At 37.3% G+C, this 24,458-nt stretch overlaps 1 protein-coding gene and 1 long non-coding RNA gene across 4 annotated transcripts in view; one reads left to right on the plus strand and one right to left on the minus strand.

Annotated features, from left to right (window-relative positions):
- Positions 1-679, minus strand: part of LOC148116413 (uncharacterized) — a 48,616-nt gene extending 47,937 nt beyond the window's left edge. Inside the window, exon 1 of one of the 2 annotated variants that reach the window (XR_015729026.1) lies at positions 542-679. This is a non-coding gene — a long non-coding RNA (uncharacterized LOC148116413). Of the gene's footprint in view, positions 1-463 lie in introns of both variants that reach the window. The other variant, XR_015729025.1, reaches the window with a different exon arrangement.
- A 217-nt stretch (positions 680-896) lies between these two features.
- Positions 897-24,458, plus strand: part of LTBP2 (latent transforming growth factor beta binding protein 2) — a 105,763-nt gene continuing 82,201 nt past the window's right edge. For both annotated transcript variants that reach the window (XM_060687404.2, XM_087874310.1), the window contains exons 1-3: positions 897-1,983; positions 9,035-9,105; positions 22,439-22,670. In XM_060687404.2, the coding sequence (XP_060543387.2) occupies positions 1,460-1,983; positions 9,035-9,105; positions 22,439-22,670 (827 nt within the window). In that variant the 5' untranslated portion in view covers positions 897-1,459. The remainder of the gene's footprint in view (positions 1,984-9,034; positions 9,106-22,438; positions 22,671-24,458) is intronic.

The following is a 24,458-nucleotide window of genomic DNA, read 5'->3' on the forward strand; positions in this document are numbered from 1 at the left end:
TTAATCCTAATCCAAAGCCTGGCTCCTACATTATGTACCCACTGCAGTTTTCAAGTTTCCTTCTTTAAGGGCATCCCCTATTAGAGTGCATTATAATAAACTGATTACAAACTATTGCATGAATAAGAATAGCCAAATTAGAGTTTTCCAAGAAAGGCTGGAGATGGTGAGTCAGTCACAGCTGAAAGATCCTGCCACAGATGAACCAATTAAATTTTTCAAGGTCTACACTATGAAACAATTTGCCTTGGGAGTTATCCATACCATTCACATTTTTATGTTGTAAGGTGGGTTTTTTAATGTGGTTTAATTGTTAGATTTTTATGTGTGGTTAGATGTTTGCAAACCATGGCAAATGGCAAAAGAGTTAGCATATCATATTTAAATGTATCAATATATAAGCCAATAATTAAGATCCAGCTCCTCCTCCAACTGTAATAACAAGCAAATTTCATTGTCTTACCTTTACAGCTGCTTCTGGTTTTTAAGGGAAAGAATCAAATCAAACCTTATGATTATGGTAATGGTAGCCAAATCTTACATTATTGTTCAGTCCTTGTGTAAGTGTATTAAGCATTCTTTTGGTTTCTTCCTGAAAATGTAGAATATAGCAGCCTGGATTTCAACTTGCACAATCCCTGTTCAGCTTGCACAATCCCTGTTCTGCACTATATCTAATATATGTAGTGGTTGGCATCAGGTCGTAGTAGAGAGACGATTACTTCTTTCACATGTATCATACAATATATCTATTTGTGTCTGTATCTATTTCACTTCTGTTTGGTTAAAGATGGGCATAAAAATTTGAGCATGTGCTTCTGCTCAGAAAGTTTACCCAGAGACCAGTTGTGTTTGAGTGGTATGTGTAAGGGAAAGGGGTGGAAAGAGAAAGAAACAAAGTACACCAACTTTTTGCACAGGCTGTGAATGGGACTCCCTGGTTGCTCAAGAGTTAATATTTCTGTCTTGCAATTTGTTTCCCTCTGCCAAAGTGGGTGTTGCTGGAATGTGTTTTGTAAAAGTGTGTGTGTGGGGGTTTACTGAGCGTGTCTTCTGAACAGGGACGATGTCAGTATCAAAAAGACTCAAAAGGGGGAGGTTTCCAAAAATAAAATTGCCCATCCTATCCAGAGCCGGGAAGTGCAAGAGGCAAAGGAGAAGGTGCTTGGAGCTGTCTGCAAAGAATACCATGCGCTCTGACAGCCACAGAGAGAAAGCGAAGGGAGAACTCTAAGGCAGGGAACTGTTGCTCCTGGTTCAGGAAGATCTGTGCTGTTGCTTCTTTGAGGCTTGTTTTTTCATCTAGACAGCAGGTATTATTGAAGCCTCTTTTGGATGTACCTGAAGATGTGATTGGCTCTGAAATGCACCAGAGGGATTTAGCTGAGGGGACTTTTCTCCAAAGTCCAATTATATTTGGTGTATGACCCTATTAATCTGACAAGAGTTTTCCTCTTGGATGGAAACCATGAGGAGTTACTGGAACAGTTTTCTCCCATTAACTATAGCACTTTTTTGGGGGGTTGTGGACTGTCAGAGAGACCTTGCTGGGCGGCTGGCTCCATATCCTTCTTTCAGGACAGATGCTGGGAACAGGGGGATGACGCAGTTTAGATTTCAGCAGAACCAAGGCAGATTCGGGCCAAGAACTAAGGTACAGAGTTTGTTCCAGGTACATGGTTCTTCTTCTACATTGGATCATGTTCCTGTAACTCCTCAGACAAATGCTGCGGCTAATGCCCGGATAAGAAATCCAGCAGAGAGGGAACTTCGAAAACAAAATTCTGCTCCTGCAGTCCACAAACTCCCATCTCTCACCAATGTGAGATCTCAGAGCAGCAATCCTAGAAGGAACACTGCTACTTTGAGTAGAGGTCCAAGCTGGACTCTCCAGCAGAGAACACCATCGGTGAACCTTGTTCGGAATGGACCACAACCACGGACAGCCCCACAAGTGCAGACTGCCAGAGGCCGGATGGTAGGGTAAGTGCAACAAGCATTCTCCAATTGTCTTATAAAGTACTTGGGAGATCTGAGCACTCTTTGCTTATCTCCATATCACTTTTACACTTATATTCTGATTTTAGAGCTTATCAGTTCATTCAGAATCATCCAGGTACAAATGCAACCTAGAAAATGCCGATTTATTTCATAGAACAACATAGTCAAGAATACTGCTGCAGAGGTCTCTGCAAGCCATCTGCTGTATCAGAATCTAAGCTTAAGTGATTTAAGCTTAAGACGTTATCCACATTTGCAACTCATTTGGGACCTAAAAAGCAAATTAAACTGGGAGACCATGAGTTCTAGCCCCACTTTAGCCATGAAAGTCAGCTGGGTGACCTTGGGACAATCATACACTCTCAGTGCAACTCTTCACAGGGTTATCATTATGAGGAAAATAAGGGGAAGAAAGAATATGAGATATGTTTGCTGCCTTGAATTGTTTATTAAAAATAATAATGACAAATGTAAACTAAAAAAATATATGTGAAATGTAAATATACAAATATACACTCCATACTGCTGCCACAATTTAGTTATGACAGGCCCAAGGATTCTTCCACTTGAATGGAGCTGCTGTCAACCACCCAAATCTTATTTTCTGTTGGTTACTTTATGCAAATTTAACATAATGAGTACTTCCCATTGGAAAAAACAAGAGAGAAATTCCATGGTTTATGATGATTGAATTATGGTTTGCAGTGGTAAACTAAGCCACTGTGTGCTGGGTTTAGTGGAATGGCCAAGTGTGGCTATGAGTGAAGTGTAAAAAGAATGCAAAAGGTGTTGGTAACCATGGTTTGTTGCTCAAATAAATCACAGTCTCTTGTGTTGTCTAGCATGAATGGATATGTAGGTATACACTACTTCTCCTTTTGGCTTGCAGACATACAGGCGATGTGATGTATTAGTGCTGTTGTCTCTCTTAAGTTAGTATTATGGATGTCCCCTCTTTTTTAGGACTGAGAGGACAGGAGATTTTTTTGTCCCCTTCTGTTCTTGTTATAGATTTATAGTCTTTCTTTCCCATGGTTCAGTTGCTAAATCCACATTTTACATGCCATGGTTTATTTTAATAATGGTTTCTTGAATAAACCACAATTGGCTAGGTTTATATATCATGCTTACCATAAACTATAGTTTACAAACCAAAATAATTATGCTCACAAGATTGGCTAAAAGTCACTTATAGCACAGTCTCCCCCCCAATCTGTTAGATGCAAACTATTTATGCCTATTGCTGGGAATTTGCAAAATTGAAGGTGGGATATTGGAGGAAACCTCAGTCAGGGAAGGCTGAGTTTGCATTGCAAAGATCAACAACTTTTTTTAGGTAGTAGCCATTACAGCTCAATTTCATGCAAGGTTTCTTCCAAGTCTAGAGTTGTTTTTTTTTAAAAGCATGATAAATAAACATGATACATGAATATGCAAGCCTGCCTATAATATCTGGAGAGTACAGAGACTTTTGTTCAGATGTAGCTATCCAATTCACTATTTTAAATATTTTTAAAAAAACATAATTTGAAAGTCAAGGGACCTAATTTAAGGGTTAACTGTACCTAGGGTATAAAAATCCAGATGGAACAAATTTTTATAGCCCAGATGTGGTAGCTTTACTTAAAGCTTGTGGAGAGATTAACAATAAATTAGGTGTAAATTTAAAAATATATTTTTCGAAAATAAGAATGTTTTAGAAAAAACACATATTCATATAGAAAATGAGTGCAAATGTCTTTATTTAATACTATTTAATATCAATGCCATCATGATAATTCAGGATGCAAAGTTTCAAATAATCTGTTGGATTATTTTTCCCAGTGTTTCTCAACCTTGGCAACTTGAAGATATGGCTGGCTGGAGGATTCTGGTGGTTGAAGTCCACACATCTTAAATTTGCCAAGGCTGAGAAATACAGATATAACCAGACAGACCAAAGCAAAGCTCTTTTCACTGACGGCCATTCAGTACATCTCAGGGGGAAATTTGGTCTCTCAATGAAAACTATTTCCTTACAGAGGTGTTTTGATGTAATGTGTCATTGACGTTCTACTTGGGTATGAACCTCATGTGGATTTAACAGCTGTTTTTAGAAACCTTGGATTTTACCACATGGAGTTTACAAAAAACTAATTTTCATTTAATTTAAAGACAAATGTGGTAAAGAAAAACATAGACTCAAATTTATGTACCACATATTGCACCAGATGGGGATCCCAAATCGATGGGGATGCAAGGATGCTTAGATCAAACCTGATAGGGAATATGAATGAAGGAAAGTGAACCACTTTAATGTCTATTGCAGGAAGTGGCTACGCCTTTCTGCTTTACATATAATCTGAGAATTATAGAAGGAAGAAACTCTCAATTTCAGTTCTGTCCCATTTCTCACTTTTTCAATTTATTTAAGACCATATTTGTTTTGAAAAGTCCATACAAAAGTTATCTACATTTCCTTCAAATTTATAAAGAATCTACAGTATATCTTTATTATGGCAGCCTACTATTTAAAGAGCACTTATAACCACAGTAAACTTTTTGAAAATGGTTTACCGTTGCCCTCTTGCTAGGCTTGAGAGGGACTGACCCAAAGTCACTCTCTTGGCATTCATGCCTAAGGCAAGGCTAGAACTCATGATCTCACAGCTTCTAGTCCGGTACCTTTAATCGTTACACTTATAATCAGTGTTAATCTGAGTCATCTGACTGTTTCATTCATATTTGGAAAAGCTAATTGGACCAAATTGTTTTTTTAAAAAAATAATAGCTACATAGAAGAGGATAGAACCTATGGTGTAGGGAGGGGGAATTCATCTTTTTCTGCATCATAATCATAACAAAACTATGTTCCTGCACTAATCTTGGTATTTTAATCTTGGTTTGTTAAACCACAGTGACAATTTCATATATGATGCTAAACTATAAATTGACACTTACAAACTACATAGTTTGGTTTATCCATTATACAAAGTCAGAACCAAACAAACAGCAATGTTGGCAAGATAAATCCAGCCAATGTCATCTTCACAAATGTCCCTCAGCTTCAATGCTCCTCAATTGTATATCTGATAATCCTTGTTTCTTACCGGTACATCAGTTTACATGAGGTATGTTCAGAAACCAAGTGTCCACTTTGTGGGTCAAACTAGTCATATTTGCGAATTTGTAAAATTGGGTCAGCGGCTCAACCAATCTAAATAAATGTATAGTAAAGGCTACCACGGGCCCATAACTCTTCATCCACTTCTTTCCTCATAAGCCTACTTTTTAAGTATTTAAAAAATGGAACTAACGCTCTCCTCCCTTCCCCAAAAGGATTAGGAAGCTGTTTCATCTGGAAAAGCACAGGTGGGTAGGAGCTGTTCCATTCCCTGCTTTGGAAGAACAATTGGAACCAGGTGGAACTTTGCTATCTTGCCATCTGTACTGCTAAGCAGACATTCGGAGCTGAACATGCCACAGAGGCAGCTCAGCTTGTTAACTTCTTCTAGGAGCATCACCCTTCTTTAAGCTGTAAACATGTGGTGATCCACAAAGCAGCAGGAATTTATTTTGCATTCTTTCTGAGGCAACAAAAACCACACACTGTTCAAGTCACTCAAATGTTGAGAAAATTATTTAACTGCAACCAGATGCTCAGAAGGTTGGTATAGACTAAGGAAAACCAACAGTCGTTTTAGCTTCCCCTGGATTTCAGCATAGCCCCACTGTCAGAGCCCTATTAAAATTCTCCACCAGAAACGGAAAAGTCTTTGCTTTTCATCCTCAGTAAAATGGACCTTTCCTTTTCTTCTAGTCAATAGTAGCCCAGATCACGTAGCTCTCTAATTCTGAACTCTCTTGGAGAAGTTTCATGTATGATGTACATTTTGTTAAGGTTTTAGAAGATTTTTTTTTAAAATTTGATTTATATGCCGCCCTTCTCCGGAGACTCAGGGCGGCTTACAATGTGCTAAGCAATAGCCTTCATCCTTTTGTATATTTATACAAAGTCAGCTTATTGCCCCCACAACTGGGTTCTCAATTTACCTACCTTAGAAAGGATGGAAGGCTGAGTCAACTTTGAGCCTGGCAAGATTCGAACCTGCAGTAATTGCAGGCAGCTGGTCTTAATAACAGGGTGCTTTAGACCACTGTACTACCATATGAATATGGTCTATATGGTATATGATATGGTATACATATGGTATATGATATGATATATCATTATATGAATATGTACTTTGTAAATGAAAAACACTTTATTTGGATATATGTCTATATTTTATTGGGTTTATTTGTTAGTCAAGGCTAGAAATTGAGTAAAAAGGCAAGTATAACTGGAATAAATAATTTAAGAAAGCTACATTTCTGACTTCATCCAGGCTTCATTTAAACATAATAGTTTGCCTTTGCTCTGGAGCTGCTATATACATAGCTAGAATTTTAATAATTATATATATATATATATATATAATGGCAATGGTATGGCTCTTTGGCATTCAACATTTAAAAAAATATATGTAGTTCTCCAACTGGGTTAAGATTTATTAAATTGTCATCTCTCTGTATGAATCACTATTCCTTATTTGAAATAGGAGGCACACTTAGCATGACTTCCTTTTATTCAAGTTAGTTTTGCTTTTTATTATTCTAAAAAATTTGAACTATTGTCAGGCTTGTGTGCTTCCAGCTTTAATTCAGAAAAAAATATGACCAGTCACCAGAAGATTATGAAAATATTGATCTAAGGTAAAATCTTACCAATGAAAAGCCAACCTGTAAGTGTGTTTAATACTAAAGAGAATAATCAGGTGTTAGCGATGTAGTTTTCCTTTCAAGAAGCATGAGGGGTTAGCCAAAATTCTGGAGTTTATTCCCTTTGGAACATAAAGTCTCTAGCATGAAGTCAGCAGGAGTTGACTTCTTTACTCAGGGGTTTTAATTTTTATTTAACTTGATGTACTGCCAATGTCTCTCAGTGGTTTACAACTAGGTCTGTTTTCTGGGCAGGGTGAGTGGTTCTGCGGCTGCCCATGGAAATCTGTCAGATTATGCCAGCAATCTGAGGTAGAATGAGAAGTGTTTTCTTCCTTTGTAAGTCATTTGTTACAAATTTATAACAAACGAGTTAGCAAATCCAACATGAGGAATAGGAGGCTATGGTTGGTTAGTGTGGTATAGTGGTCAGTATGCTGGACAGACAGACTCAGCTTTTAGTTTGTTCTTAGGCACAGGAACTCATTGGGGAAACTTTCAAGCTCTTGTCTAATATGAAAGATGGATATAGATGGATATATATATTCTGGACTGTGCAGAGATGGATAAATTAACGAAAGAAATAAAAGAAAAGGAAGATACAGAATATTATCAAGTATGGACTAAGTGGTATGATTTGCTCGAGATTAGGGAAAGAATAAATGATGGAGAGAAGAATGTGACAAAAATGTAAAATATTGTAAATGAATAAAATTAGAAATAAAGGGACGATAAAGATAATGATAATAAAGGATGGGAAAAATGGGGAATGTATAAAGTAGAAAGTAAGAGGAATGAAACTGATATGTAAAAAGAAACACATATTATGGCTTAGGACCTGCCTATTTACGGGACCGCCTGCTGCCACCAATAGCCTCCCACCAACCAGTACGCTCCCATAGAGAGGGGCTCCTCCGGGTGCCGTCGGCCAAACAATGTCGACTGGCGGCCCCCAGGGGGAGAGCCTTCTCTGTGGGGGCACCTACGATCTGGAACAAGCTCCCCCCGGAGATACGGAGGATTCCGGATCTGCGTACCTTCCGTCGCGTGTTTAAGACGTTCCTATTTCATCAAGCTGGCCTGACCTAAATTTTTCCTCTTTTTAAATGGAAATTTTAAATTTGGTTTTAATTTATTGGGGTTTTAAAATGGTTCAGCCAAATTTATTTAATTAGTTTTATCTCTATTTTAAATTTTGTATCTATATGTTTTATTTTATGGCTGTTCACCGCCCTGAGTCCTTCGGGAGTAGGGCGGTATACAAATTTAATAAAATGAAAAAATGAAATGTGTTTGTGTTATGTATGTTGTGTTGTGTTGTTGTAAAATCAATAGAAAAATAATAATAATAAAAAAAGAAAGATGGATATAGCAATTTTAAGATAGATAACTTCAACTCTCAGAATTCCTCAGCCAGTATGGGGTTGAAAAACACTGCTTTATCATATGGTCATGCCAACATGCATCTAAAGGAGAAAAATGCTGGATTCATACATTGGACTAAGCCAAAGTTTGATTGGTTTTGACTAAGTACAGCATTTCTCAAACTGTGGGTCACCCACAATTGTAAAATAGAGGGATTTACAAGCATCAAATTTGAAAGAGAAGAAAGACTGGGATTGTTAATCTCAATGCAGGTGTACTGGGAGACAAAACATTGCAACCTAACAGAGTTTTCCAAACTGCAGCATTTTAATAGATTTTTAAAAAATATTTTTCTCTTTCTCAGATGCAATAGTTAAGACACATTTGAGGGTAATATTAATGATATATTCAATTTAGAGCTTGCCTTTCCTTTGGAAGGCCAAAGTGGTGTTCTCTCCATTTAGGGAAATAGGAAACTTTATTTATCATTACTTTATTCTTTTAATAAAACACACAGGAAGTGTCATGCTATAATAGAGGGCATGTACCTTTACTAACATATTCATTTGAATCAAAATTTCTGGCCAAACAATGTTCTCAGCAGGATGGTAGAGAGTACCTTTGGAAAATTAATTTGTGGGATATACTAATTGTGCAAATGCCAATTCAAATTTACAATAGAATTCCAAATTACGATTTGATTCAGAAAATCAGATCAATTTGGATTCAGAAAAAAATCAATTCTCTATATAGGCACAAATTTCTGGAATAATCCAAATTAGTCCAGAGGATCCTGTTGATTTCAGCATTCAAATTGATTCCCTGATTCAATGCAGAAAGTAGTTTTCAAAAGTAATCATAGCTGAATGGTTTGGTTTGATTTCAGGAAGTTTCCAGGTTATTAATCTTGTCATTTGTAATTGTTTAGACCAAATGTCTGCGGGGGACAATGCTGCTCAGGGTGGACAACAGCTCCTAGAACAAATAGATGTATTAAACGTGAGTATAAAATTGTTACAACTGCTATTATCACAATTTCACATGGAAGTTTACCTACTGCATAATATATACAATGCGTAAAACAAAAACCCCAGTTTCAAGGGGTTGGAAGTCTATTTTGATAATAGTGAATGGACGGACAAAGGATGGGATAGAAGAAAGATGACAAGTTTTTGCAAGCCAAAAACTCAGATCGAATTTGTCATAGAATGGTTTTTATCATATCTGCTTTAGCATCGTCTGTTTGAAAGGTATTTGAGAAAGTCTATCCAAATATTAGAACAGTGTTAGCAATAAAATTTTGCTTCATTTTGTGGACCTGATGGAACTGAGTTTCTTGTAACCATGATGTTGCTTTTGAAATTTTACCCAGATTAGACATTCCAGATTAGCCTTGTCTGTGTTAATAATTAGGGTTATGAGATACAAAACGTTTTGTGATGGCACTGCAGCATTCCTAGGAATTTTAGTAGCTGTACCTGGTGGAGATTTACTTACTACTACCTTATCAGTGAACTGTCCTGGCTAGATCAGTTCACACCTAATATAAAATTCACATCCAAGAACCAAAAGTAAGATAATGAGTGTAACCATGCTAAGCGTGATTCTCAGGCAGGAATTAGTACAAAATGGAATTTAGTAATGATATTTCTTGGCTATGTTTGCACAAAGTACTTAAATGGGTCAGTTAAAAATCTAGCAGCAGCATTGCAGAGCAAAGTTTGACTTTTACCTTAATTTTTGTTTGCTGTATAAATCTAATCCTTTTTGATCAGTTAAATTCTGTTACATTGTATGAACACAAATATCTTTCTTAACAAATTAAGTACAGCTGGTCCTCAAGTTATGACCATAATGGGGTCTGCCCATAATGGTTGTATAATGGTCATAAAACTGTTTGTGATGTTTTTACAGTGGTCATTAAGCAAACCAGTAGTTCACTATGGGCATGGTTTTTCTGAAAATTGAAAGTGCTGGTTTTCAGCAAAGTCATCATAAGATGCGGTCACGTGACTGTAGAATGCTGTAAATGCAGATGTGCTGCTGAATGCCTGAAGTATGGTCCTGTCAGTATTTTGGATCCAGGTCATAAACTTCCTTTTTCAGGTAGGTCGTAACCTCAAATAGTCACTAGGCAACCAGTCACTAAGCAACCAGTAGACTGGAAGCTAAAACATATACAGAATAGTTGCTGGAATTGTGTATGTCTAGTTTAATGAAAAGAAGGACTAGGAGTGACGTGATAGCAATGTTCCAATATCTCAGGGGTTGCCACAAAGAAGAGGGAATCAAGCTATTCTCCAAAGCACCTGAGGGCAGGACAAGAAGCAATGGGTGGAAACTAATCAAGAAGAGAAGCAACCTAGAACTAAGGAGAAATTTCTTAACAGTTAGAACAATTAATTAGTGAAATGACTTGCTTCCAGAAGTTGTGGATGTGCCAACACTGGAAGTTTTCAAGACAAAATAGGACAATCATTTGTCTGAAATGGCATAGGGTTTCCTGCCTGAGCAGGGGCTATAGGACTAGAAGATCTCAAAGGTCCGTTCCAACTCTGTTATTCAGTAGTAAATTAAGGATTACCAGTATGTCTAGCTTTTTGTAGTTTCCTGCTTACAGGAATTTCAAATCAAAGAGACTGCCAATGGGAAGAAAATACTACAGTTTATGTGCAGGAGGATGCAGTCATATCAACAGTTTTTCAATAAAGGTATAACAACTGAACAATTAACAATTATCACATTAAAATCAGTGAAAATAGTGAAGCAGCAATATGATAAGCCATTATTCATGACTCAGACCACAGGGAATAAAATAAAACTATTTTTTTTTACTTGTCAGGCAATTACTTTCCAAGGATTGAACTCTTAAAGAGGTTCAGTCTAGAGGGCTTACTCTAAAGCTGAATGGTGCTAAATATCTCCACTTTGTAGCTTCCATTAGATGCTCCCTATGGAACCTTTTTCCACTCTTAGGTTATTACTTCACCTACTCCTTTTTAAGCTTTAAACATGGGATCCTGTAAACTAGAACCTCCTGCTAGGCCATTTACTCTTGCTATATTAATCAGGAAGGGTAAAGTATGGTGTGATTTACAAGGAAATAGGCCCATAAGGAGATGCTGATGAAATCATTAACCATATGGAGTAGAATTGGGGATGCAGTTAATTACACTGCAAATCAGAGCAACTTGTCCATTATTAGTTCATTGTTCTAATCTCTGCATCCAGTCATGCTTTTAACTTTCCACACTCAGCAGTCCTCTAAGTCACAGTGGAACAGTAAAGAAGCACTTGATTTCTCTAGTGTTTCTAGCCAGCACTTGCTGCTTGCAAAGGCCATAGTTCTCAGCAGTGTAATAAGCCAGAACAGCTACAATCTCCAGTCCAGGTTGAGACTTCTGAAGTTTTGTATTACTTTTTCTTTCAGCTCAGCGAAAGAAATAAGAGTTAATTACCTGTAAAGATAGATTTTAGTTGTATTATTTGGGATCCTCAGGTATGTTCTTATGAGTAGTAGTTGTCTGTAGATTTGGCTATCTATGTTTATTATAAAATATGCCAAGTCACAGTCACTATATTTGCTCATACCTCTCTATATCTAGAAAACCAGGTCATGCAGATCCGTATACTTTTATTATGTTATTAATGTAACAAAATCTTGCAAGTCTAAATGTGGTTTCCCATCCCACTTTATCTTCATGAGAACTTGGTGTGGTCTTGTCTGAGTTGTTTTCTAGATTGCAGTTCTGCCCTGGACTTGAGTTTCCTTCATCTGATCATTGTCTTGGTAGCAGTTCTTCCTTCTGTTCCTGAAGGATATTCCTTCTGCCCATTATTCTCCCCTTGCAGACCATATTAATTCCATCTATCCATAACTTATACAGACAGTTATGTGTACATTGGCTTTTGTTCTTTTAACATTTCTACTTCACTTAAGAATCTCATCAAGTCCATCTAATCACTCTTTCAGTTCTATTTTTTAATATATCACTATCATGCATGTCTCTACATTGTTTTTTTGATTTCATGACAAATTAATCCCATTTGTTCAGTCCATTGTCAATATTTTTATTTGACCAAATTAAAATTAATAAATAGTGTAACAAGCTTTTAAAGTTCTACAAAAATTCTAAATAAGGAACATGTTCAACAAAGCATTAAAATGACAGGGAGAATGTTTAGTATCAAAGATAATGATTTTCATCATGATCTTCAAATGAGATGTGGGATAAAGTTGCACGTATGTTCTGAATAATTGAAAAGCTTGCATGCTATTTTCAGAATTTGAGATGGCTTAATAAAGGTGTTGCTGTAATGTAGACTTTGAAATATTATTTATTCCACATATATAGTACACATAACAATTTGTTTTTACTAAATTTATAAAGTTGCATAAATAAATATTCCTAAAAGACTCCAGCTGCTTCCCAACACACCTTAAATATAAACTCTTTGAAGTATTACAGCAGGTGCCAGGCTCTCTAGCTCAAACATAGCAGAAATATAGCTAGATGAGAATTTGGATTGTATACTAAGATGAAAGTATTAAAGTTGATTCTCTTTTGTCAATACAGTATAGAGTGATTTTTTTATAACTGTAGTAATTAATTATGGCACTTCATTTCTTTGCCTTTTTCATGGTTTAATGAAAACATTGCTTTGTACTTTTCCAATTTGGACCTAAGCAATAAAAGAAGAAGAAAGTAAGGAACTTAAATTATAAAGGGGCCCATTTGACTTTTGTCCATATTTAACTTTTCAATGAACTATAGTGAGGGCTGAATACTGTGCTTGCTGCTTGAAGTAATAAGAGCCTCTTAACACTTAACTATATTCTTTTTCTTTTATTCTCTGATCTCGTCATTCTTCCTCCTCTTGTTTTTTCATAATCTTTTTTGAACTGGTTAAACTGGAAAATCTTGGCTGGTTAAAGTCTTCCACTTGCTCCAGTCCTGTTGTTAACCTGGATGTGCCAATGCTTATGCCAGAGAATTGTCAATTCCACCTTTTACAAGTAGGACTGCAAGAACCAACGGGCCTGGTAGCTCAGCAGACTACAATCATTGTGATTAACACCAACTGTCTGCAATTACTGTAAGTTCGAATCTCACCAGGCTCAAGGTTGACTCAGCCTTCCATCCTTTCTAAGGTAGGTTAAATGAGGACCCAGTTTGTGGGGGCAATAAGCTGACTTTGTATAAATATACAAAAGTATGAAGGCTATTGCTTAATGCATTGTAAGCCGCCCTGAGTCTCCGGAGAAGGGCGGCATATAAATCAAATTTTAAAAAAAAATTAACAACATGTCCAGGGGAAGGTGGGAGAATGGGCTCTTATCCTCCCTGGCAAGGCTGCTCCTAAATGTTATTCTCAGGAGATTAAAAACAAGTTATAGGCAGTACGGGGATTAGGAGAACTATAGTCAGATTGGAAATTGTTATTGATTGATCCTTTATAATTAGCTATTAAGGTTTGAGATTTCCCACCAGGACAGTGCCTGACATGCTGCTTAAGGAACAGAGAGAATATTGTAATTTTATGGAAACTTCTATTTTTCAAATGTATAGGAACTGAAGTGAAATTGTGGCATGGTTCTTTGAACAAATAGTGCATACAGAAATATACATGTATCTGGAGGAAATAAATGTACAAAATATACTATGGCATATACGGGAAAGTTATTTGTGCAAAATATCTATAGAGTTATAATGGTTTGTAGATAAATTTTCACTTGACCTTCAAAAAAGCAAATGCTTCAACTAATGTGAAAATGAAATTGAATGGAAAATGAAAGAAACTAACATTGCCTCACTAATGACTTATAGCAGTGGGTAATGAAACCAGAAAATTATTTGAAAACCTCATTCCAAAATAATCCTTGTTGATACAAACTAAATACGTGATGCATTTACAGCATTGCCAAATATGTCTTCCTGTATAATATTTGTCTAACACATACGGCTTACCTTTTAAATAATCAAACTCCCTGGGGTCCCTCTGTTTCAGTAATTCTTGAGAGAAAAGGATAGCAGTGAGTGCAATTGTCCATGTGAATATGCTGTGCTAATGGTTCTGGCAGGAGCTGATAAAAGCAGCAGTTGATGTCTCCTGATGGGATCAAACTGAAGCAGGGGTGAAATCCAGCAGGGTCTGACAGGTTCTGGAGAACTGGTAGTGGAAATTTTGAGTAGTTCGGAGAACCGGTAGCGGAAATTTTGAGTAGTTCGGAGAACCGGCAAATACCACCTCTGACTGTGCCCAGAGTGGGGTGGGAATGGAGATTTTGCAGTATCCTTCCCCTGGAGTGGGATGGAAATGGAGATTTTGCAGTATCCTTTCCCTGCCATGCCCACCAAGCCACACTATGCCCACCAAGCCACGCCCACAGAATCGGTAGTAAAAAAAAAATGAATTTCACCACTGGACTGAAGGGTCCCTGAAGACAGTTGATGTCCAGAATCTTTTTTTATATAGGAGTTTTGGAATGGGAGTGAGGCAGTCATGTGTTAAACTGGGCTCTGTCCTTTCCTTCAAGTACCAAGGAAAGAGTGAATGAAGCCTGTGAGTTCAGGAAATGGGGAATAAGTACAGGCAGCTCTTTCTAAATTGCTGTGGGTTCCCCAGGAATTCTACTGAGGGATAGAAATCTGTTGGGATTTCTTGCCATATAAGCTGTATATCTTGTACTTAGTACTTCTATCCCTCTATGTAAACTATATGTCAGGGATGATCATTAAGGTATAGTGGTCTTATTATGGATAAATACTTGGAGATCTTGAGTGCTTGAAAGGTGGGCAATGAATTGAACCAACAAAATCTGAAAACTTCTGCTTTGATGGTATATTAGACCAATTGGGAAGATCCATTGCAAGATTCATACTATTTCAGTGGGTTGATAAAAATCACCATTAAAAGATATATAAGTTCAGTCAAGGACTCTCAGGACTTATAGTTGACTTCTTGGGGTCGTTGTTGTTTTTTTGGTCTAGGAAAATAGAAAAGGCAATTTTCCAGCTATTTTTTTCTCAGTGTTATAACTCTGTTGCTGTGATTCATCCTCTTGGTAGGAAGTGAAAAGATTATTAGCAGTTCTTCCTGATTTTGGCTTACTTGGTTGCTGGCAGTAAACACTGTTTGGAAACTTTGTAGTTTTATGTCCAGAACCACATGAATGAGCCATGAATACTCATGGCTGAAACTTTTTCCCCTCCCCCTTCCTACTCCCCCACATAAAACAGAAAAATTGCTTAAATTAAGGGGGGGGGGGGAGAAATAAAACCTCAACCAATCTCTGTAGGCAAACTCTCCTATGCCTGACTTGTTTTTTCCTCCCCTCCCCTCACAGAGCAGAGATATTGGAGGGAAAAGAATTAAAAGACACCAAGCAGGCACGCAATGGGAAATAACCAAGCTGTTTTGTAATGCATTTTGGGCTGCTGGTGCCTCCAAATTCCTTTTGTATGCCATTGTATGGCTGTTTATTCTCTTGTAATCCTTTCCTTTCCAATTAATGTAAATACAAACATTAATTCTCTTCTTGCTAATTATCCCAGTACCCTGGTGAGCCTTCCAACCAGTAGAGGAGTGGTTAAGAGGCAAAGGAAAAGGAAAGTATGAAACTGATTAGTTCTGTCAGTTACAGGCAGGAACACCAGCAGGTGCTCAATATATAGATCCATAATGGCACGGTGGTTAAAATGCAATATTGAGGCTAATTCTGCTGATTGCTGGCTGCCAGCAGTTCAGCAATTTGATTCTCATTGGCTCGAGGTTGACTCAGCCTTCCATTCTTCTGAGGTTGGTAAAATGAGGATCCAGATTGTTCGGGGCAATAGGCTGACTCTGTAAACCACTTAGAGAGGGCTGTAAAGCATTGTGAAGCGGTATATAAGTCTAAGTGCTATTGCTATTGCCCTGCCCCCTTGGGAGTATTCCAAAGGGAGGGGGAGGGGGGAAGGGAAAGCACAGTAATGGTCATGATTTCTCACTTAACAACTGCTTCAAATGACAACAGAGCTGCCAGAGGATAATTGAAGATTACATATATGGGGAAAATGGACACAGCTCCTTATCATCAATATTAAAGTAGATATGGGAGCTTGGTGTACAGGTTCTTATGAAATAATTTCAGAAAATGGTTACTAGCTGATTAGCTGATGCCTGTTACAGGTAGTTCTCTCAACACATGACTTCAGGAAATAGATTTATAAAAGAGAAGATAAAAAAAGAAGAAGAGAGGATAAAAATAGCTAAGATATAAGTACCAGAAGAAAGCATGGTATGAGCTAGAGTTTCTAAATGGTTGCTTATTTCTGATTTTTCTAAGCACCCCTCTTACCTTCAGCATTTTTCTCCAGCTATTAATTGGTGCATCCATCCTATGCAAGGCACAGCCTTTTTACTGGGGTCATCTTAAAACCAGGCCCCATTCTCTTGGTGCTTCATAAGTTTCTTTTCCCAAATTGCACGCTAGCATACCAAAGCCTCCTAGGCCTGGTGAGGGAACAGGATGAGGCCTCCTGGCTCTATTGGGAATGCTGGGATTGCAGACATTGAACAAAGTGGTCACATGATGTCTTGCTTAACAACTACTTTGCTTAACAACTGAATTTCTGGTCTTCATTTTGTTTATCGAGAACTACCTGAATGCGAAATTATTTTTGTTTACCTCAGTATATACAATAATTGTTAGAGTCTTGATTTGTTCTTAGATATTTTTAATAAGTCTGTTAATTCTACTGTCATATTTTTAAATTTTAACTACTGTCTTTTGCTTTCTGTTATTGTTTTACTTTGTATTTTCTTAATCTATTGCCAAGTCATATATCCTTTTCCTCATCCTATATCTGTAGTTTGATTTGTTTTCTAAGCAAAATTAATCATTTTTTAAAAATGAAATGCTATTTCAGAATTCACTATACAGGCAGTCCTTGACTTTAAACCACAATTGAGCCCAAAATTTCTGTGGCTGAGCAAGACAGTTGCTACAAGTTGAGGACTACCTGTAGTGATAATAATGATTTTTTGCCACTGAAACATCACAAGCAGAAGGAAAAATGAGGAAACTGCTGTCAGCGTTCCAGAAAACCCCAACTCCGAGTAAAGACGCGGAAGCAAGCATTTTCCAAAGTTCTCTTTACTAGAATAGGTAAACTGGCACATCTGGGAAAACCCGAATCTGAAAAGCCCGGGTTTTCCTTCAGTAAATCAAAACCCCCAAAACCATCCTCTCACTTCCTAGTCGATCACATGCTCCAATCAATGTCCGTTCCATCCCAACCAGCCCCCTGACCACTCCTTCTCCAGATGCTGGATCGCCCTGACCTTGACTGACAGGAAGAATGCTATTATGTCTACTAACAACCCCTCTCCTTAATTCCCCCTCCTACTTTCCCACACATGAGAAGGTGGCAGCATTGAAGCTTCCGGCCTAATATGGCTTCCAAACTGACAACTGCATTCTGAGAGAGTGACTGTGAAATATAATCAAGGACTTGATTTATAAATTATTTGCTAATTTAGATGTTTCTGTTCTGCTGCTTTACTTGGTCAGTTCCTGCTCTGGATGGGCCAATATTCTACGCAGTTGACTTGCCCAAATGTGGAAAGCAGGAACAAGAAAAGTATTTTTACAAATATTTCATTATATTTCATAAACAAGTATTAAAATGCAAACTAACATAAAGGGGAAAGGGGGAGGGGAATAACTGGACAAGCTAAAATGTGACAAAAAATGCATCAAACATATATAAAACAAAAACAACCAACTTTTTTAATTTCAATTTTTCTATAATTCAAATAAAAATTAAATATTTAAATTATCTTAAAATGCTAATAGTCAACATCCTAGAAAAGCAGGAGCAAGGTTTGAAAATGACAGTTTGGATTTGATTGTCAAAAGTTTCAAAGAGATTTTGAATAATATAAATGATTTGGGGAGGGGAGTGTTAGTCTTATTATAAATCTGTCAACTATCTTCTCAATCTGTAAATTTTCAGATAAAAGAATCCTTGCAGAGATAGCTCTCCAGTGTGTTTTCTACAAAAAGACTTGATTATGTGGAAAACCCCACTGTTCAAGGAAGAATGTGACATATTGTATTTCTCAGTTATGTATGCATTAAAATGTCATCAAACCACTCTACCAAAACCAATTCTATTAATGCTGGGTGAGATTCCCTGGTGCAACATCTGTAAATGAAGTTCAGCAGTAAAATAAAATATTTGAATAAGAGTTTTTAAAATTTAGGAAGAACTTTTGTTGCCGGAAACTGCCTCAAGTTCCTCAGTCTGTATGCAGTACGTTCCCTTTATCAAACAGTGATAAAGGGAACGTACTTTGGTAATGCACTCTAGGACATCTTAAGCCTTTTCCCCCAACATAACCACCTATAACTTGGAGAATTTTGTCTAAATCCGCTGAAAAAATCCTGATAAAATATTTAGGTACTCCACTTTCCCAAATGGTTCAGGTAGATTCTGTTTTCTCGAGATGGAAGAGTATGGGAATGAGTTTTTAAGACTGACCAGATAAACTTTTATCTGATTCTTTTCTTAAATTCAAGCTATCATCCACAAGTTCAAATTATATGTGTTGGAGGTTTGAAAAGCTAGGATTACCAGACATCTGATGAAAGAACATGCTGTCTTTTGTCCTCATATCTTCTGTCCAACAAGCATAGTCATAAAAATCAACTATTGTCTGGCTTTTTTGAGTGTCTTTTCTTTTTCTTTTGGATTGTTTTCACAAAAGTAGTCATTCAAATTTTTCTGTATTGTAACCTTGTAAATTGTATCTTTCTTTCCCTCGTCTATTGACAAACTCGACAGCCAAGAATTGCATTATTTAATTTATTTCTTAATTCCAGTAATTGGCTTCAATCCAGCCCCTTCACATCTATGATCACTGTAATCATAAAACATCACATGACTCACATTTCTATGGTGGAATTTAAAAACATCATCATCAATTCAATGTAATCATAACCTATGTTCTTGAAAGTAAAGATTTGTTGGAAAAAAATAGCTAATAAAAAACCAGTGTTTCTGATCTTGGAAAAAGTAATTTCATATACATGTAGACCTAAATAAATGTTTTCTGCAATTTGTCATGGATGCCAAAAAACAAACAAACCCCAGTATGTCCTTCCTGCCATCAAATTGTCAATGTTCTCCTTTGCCTGTTCAGATATCTGGTAATTCTATGAAAAGCCCAGGATATTTCTACCCAGAAAAACAGAAACTCCCAATGTAGTTAGCCTGCCTCTCTTGCTGGCCTTCCAATTTCAGCTAAATCTAAGTGGAATTTTAACTTCTTCCCCTTCCCATTGCCTTTCAAATTAAGAGCTATTTTTTGTATTCCTATCTTCTGTCTCTCCAGGAGTGTCTGCAGCAAAGTGGGACAAGTTATGGAAATTTAGGGTGGCTGCTGTGGGTTGTATCTATATACTATTAAAACTCTTGTGTCTGTTTGTAATCTTCAATTGGAAGAAATTGGAAAAGATAGGGCAACAATTATTGAACCATAGAAACTCAAATTGGTGGGCTAACAGAATGTCAAAACCCACGACTCCTGTCAGAATGAAATTTGGGGAGATTGTGGCTGCTTCAGTACCACAATGCCTTCTAGGTATGCTTCCCAGAAACTTGTAGATTGATACAAGGGGTATATCTGTGCCTTTCCTGCCTCCCTCTGGCTCTTCACCAATTGGTTGCTGGCAAGACTTGATTGGCAACCATTGGTTGTATTGGAACTGAGCCCAACATTTTTGAAATTTCTTAACAGTGATGGTCCTTTTATGAAAGGACAAGGGACCTGTTGGTGAAGTAGGCTGGCTACCACTTCCTCCCTGGAGGGAGGGGCCCCCTGACATAACAAGTTGGGGAGTGTGGGTGCAGTTTTCCTTGGTTTCCTTTGTTTTCCCTCCCCCAGCAAAGTGACAGGCAGTTCCTCTGGCCAGCCGAGGAAGAGGAAAAGGATTCAGCAGGGCTCTCCCAAAGATCGTGAAGGCAAGCTTATATGTGGAAGGAGGGGCTGGGATGTCTACTGGTGAGGTAGGACTGGCTGGGGGAAATGGTGCACACCTATATTTTATGTGGAAAGATAAATGACCCAATGGGTCATGGATTGCCTAATTATTTTTAGAAAAAGTGGTATTTTTATTTCCCAAATGGCTGTGCCCTTTTTTGCACTTTGTTCGCAATGATTCTATTTTTGTACTGTACACTGTCTAAAGTTGTTATAGAATTGGACAGCCTAAAAATGTAATATATTAAAAAAATTCACCATGTAATGATATTACTGAATGAGCCCTTCCTTTACTTGCCAGTGTCACAATGATTGTAAGGTGGGGCTTGTATAGTGGCCTTACTATAATGCTTATAGTAATGTCCTTTGCTTATTGACAAAGGAAAAAAAAAACCCCCACAGGCCAGTTCATTTGTTTTGGATTTTTAGCTGCTATGTATTGGTTGAAAGCAGACCAGTTGCAGATTGTGGCTACTGACCTGTTTTTTGTTAAAAAGCAATGATCGATCTGTCATAATACTAGTCATGCTACCTTTTGCTTGGATTTTTAAAAAAATGTGTGAGGCAGAGTCATTGATATCACTACTCAAAGCTGCCAGGCAACATATTGTTCAGGAGACTATCTCCCAATTCCATTTTGATGAAACATTGATCATCTTGGATGTCTTAACCATTGACCTGCCTAATAAAAGAATGGTTACACAGAGTGGTTCATACCAAAATACCTTCAAAGGTATTTTGAAGACTTCAATGTTTGTTGTGAATATATCTGCTCTCCACCCCCAATTCTGAAATATTACTCAGAAGTTGTACTTCCAGAACTAGAAGTCAAAATTTCCAATTTATTAGACATTGCTCCCCAGTGTGCTTTAGATATAGTACTTTATGTTATGAAATATGACCTACTAATGGTGCCAAAAAGACAAATGGAAATTTGGACATTCTCAGCTGTTCAATGACAACAAAATTGTACATTATTTACTAAAAGCCATCTTTTTTCTTGCTAATGTGATTGTTCCAGAAAACTGACTCAGTGTTCTTTAATAAAAGGTGAAGGATTGTCTCACTGTCCCAGAAGTAGAACAGTGCTTATAAACAGCAGACAAGGCCAGAAACAGCAGCCTCTTTCTCTCATTTGAGAAATATTTCTGGGAATAGTACAAATGCTATTTCAGATGTGAGCTTCTAACTATTCACCCTGCGTTAATGATATTTCAAATGCAGGGTGCTGTTTGCCTGAGTTAATTAAAAGAGTGTTTTTAAAATCCTACAAAAGTCTTTTCTAAACAGATGGTAAATTTTAGCAGAACCTAAAGACCAAGAAACTCTTTGCCTTTTAAATCTTTAGTTAAACAAGTAGCTAATCATTTATATGTCTAACTTGTTTCCACTGGTTATATCCCAAGTTTCTTCTTGGTTCACTTAGATGTCAGGTAAAAGAAAGGCTAAATCTTTTCAACTAAGGATGCTTAAATCTTAAAGTTTAAATATTACCTACTTCAGTAGGAATTGAGTATGCAAATTCTTGAAATGACTTTTGGAATCTCTGTCATAAAAGGTTTTGACATTTCATATTAAATTTTTATATTGAATTGTTAAATCTGGGACAAATGACCTTCTTTGAATGGAACAGTAGCCAAAGTTTATTGTAAACAAAGAAGAAAATTATTTCTGTGAAATACGTAAACACAGATTATCTCAATACAAAATCAATACAAAATCCCACTTTAAGTTTCTTAAAGTGGGATTAATCTAAAGGGATTGTCTTCTGTTACAAATGCAATATTATTTGCAATATTTGTGCAGTCAGATTTTGAAAAAGTACTAACTTTTTTGTAGGTTGTCTGCATTGTTTAGGGGACGCGGTGGCTCAGTGACTAGGATGCTGAGCTTGTCGATTGAAAGGTCAGCGGTTCGAATCCCTAGTGCCGCATAACGGGGTGAACCCCCTGTTACTTGTCCCAGGTTCTACCAACCTAGCAGTTCGAAACCATGTAGAAAATGCAAGTAGAAAGATAGGGACCACCTTTGGTGGGAAGGTAATAGCGTTCCATGTGCCTTTGGCATTTAGTCAAGCAGGCCACATGACCACACAGACGTCTTGGCCCTTCGGTTTTGAAACGGAGATGAGCACCGCCCCCTAGAGTTGGGAACAACTAGCACATATGTGTGAGGGGAACCTTTACCTTTACTGCATTGTTTTACCTCATGGAAGCAGATAAATAAGTGCTACGTGTGGGTGATACAGACATATTACGATGTGGATGTCTGTTTCTATTCATTCTTCTCCTTATTTCCTTAGCTGTATGTGACCCTCCATGCCAGAATAAAGGATCCTGTAGCCGTCCCCAGCTTTGCATTTGCCGCTCAGGCTTCAGAGGATCCAGGTGCGAAGAGGTGATTCCAGAAGAAGAATATCATCCTCCTGGCCTTGCAAGTGCCTTTCAGCCTCCGGCAGGTGCCCTTCCAAAAAGAATAAACAATGCAGAAAAAAGAGAGCCACAGCTACCTACCATACAGAAGCTTCCAGCTGGGTAAGTTATTCCAGTTATATGCCATAGCAATTATTCCCTTTTTGTAAGTTTAACAGTGGTGTAGTGGAAGGACAGCTGGCTCCATTCTAGAACAAATGTGGAGAACAAGAAAGATGCATCTGCACATACTCACCAGCTCTAAAGAATCATGGACTAACAGATCCCTCTTGAAATTTGTCTGCCTAAGACATGTAATTGGATTGATAGTAAAGCTGTGTTGCTATTACGATCTTAGAAAATCCACTACCTCAAACCTGCCGCTAATTTTTTTCTTGATTCTTTTTCTGCATTTTTTTCTTCATTTTTATTCTAAACAGTAAAGAAGCAGTCATGCATAAAATGGACTACTATCATTCCCTAGGTCTCAGTCAAAGATGAGAGCTTTCAGTGACTCACAACAGCTGCACAGTGAATTTACAGTCACTGGAAGGAAGTAAATAATAACTGCTAAAATATGAGGATATTTTGGTATTGCTGTTATTATTGGGGGGGAAAATAGATGTATGTTTTATGACATGAGTAAAGTTTAAAACTGAATGGTTAATCAGAAATTGTCAGTAGTAAATATATAAACTACAGCTCTTAGTTCACATGTTCTTTTTCTTTCAATCCCATTCCATGTTTGGGCAAAAAGATTTTAAAACTTGGTTTAATAGTGCTTTTATGACTGTGTCCTTCAAAAAAAAAAACAAAAAACTGCAGGGAAAAGTGCCAATCATTCAATTCCATTACCTCTCCGGTATAGCTTTAAATATACATTTTTAAATGTAAGAAGAATAAGTCTAACATTCTTTCAAAACAGTGCTACATCTGGATATATAAAAAATAGACATATGGTCTTGACAAGCACTTTGGAAAGTGCAGATCAAGCATTATTCAGACAGCCACTTTTGTCAAGACCAGGAGTCTGGGCTATCCTGATTCACATAGTTTAGTACACTAGTCCTTGATTTACAACCATTTGTTTAGAGACCTTTTGAAGTTACAATGGCACTGAAAAAAGTGACTTATGATTGTCACATTTATGACCCTTGTGCATCGTCATGGTCACACAATCAAAAGTTGGACACTTGGCAACTGGCATGTTTTTATGACTGTCCTAGGCTCATCTGTTCATCATTTGTAACCTTTCCAGTTTGCTTCTGACAAGCAAAGTCAACTGCATGATTCACTTAATAGTTGTGTAAAAATGGTTGCAAAATGGGGCAAAACTCACTTAGCTGCCTTGCTTAGCAGTGGGAATTTGGGGCTCACTTGTGGTCATAAGATGAGGATTACATATAGCTGAATGGAAGGGGGCACATCTGAAGCAGCCTAAAGTAACCTGTAGGTATTGGATTCTCTCACATTGACCGCATCCTCAGCCATATCCATCATGAAGCATGGTAGACTGTATCTATGATATTGGGAGAAGAGGAAAAGTCTGCTTTGAATCTGGAACAACTTTAATCTGCTTTATCTGTTGGATAAGGATGAGATGAGAGAATGGCCTAAAGAAATGGCAAAAACAACCTTATTGATCATATTCACACCATTTTTAGGGAGAATTTGAGGATTAGTGCCAGCACTGAACAACATGTGTTTTGGGTGACATTTGCCCATTTTAAGGCGATCCTTTTGATTTTCATCATGCCAAATGTTTGGTATAATCCACAAATTGTGTCTATCTCATTATGTTTTCCTAAATCAAGGTCATTTATGAGCAAGTTAAAAAGCATAGATCCCCAAAAAGATCCTTCAGCGACTCCAGTTCTTATATTCTTCATGGAGAAAATTATCCATTTATTT

This window comes from Pantherophis guttatus, chromosome 1 (genome assembly GCF_059756535.1).
Source record: "Pantherophis guttatus breed Tessera chromosome 1, ASM5975653v1, whole genome shotgun sequence".
Taxonomy (NCBI): domain Eukaryota; kingdom Metazoa; phylum Chordata; class Lepidosauria; order Squamata; family Colubridae; genus Pantherophis; species Pantherophis guttatus.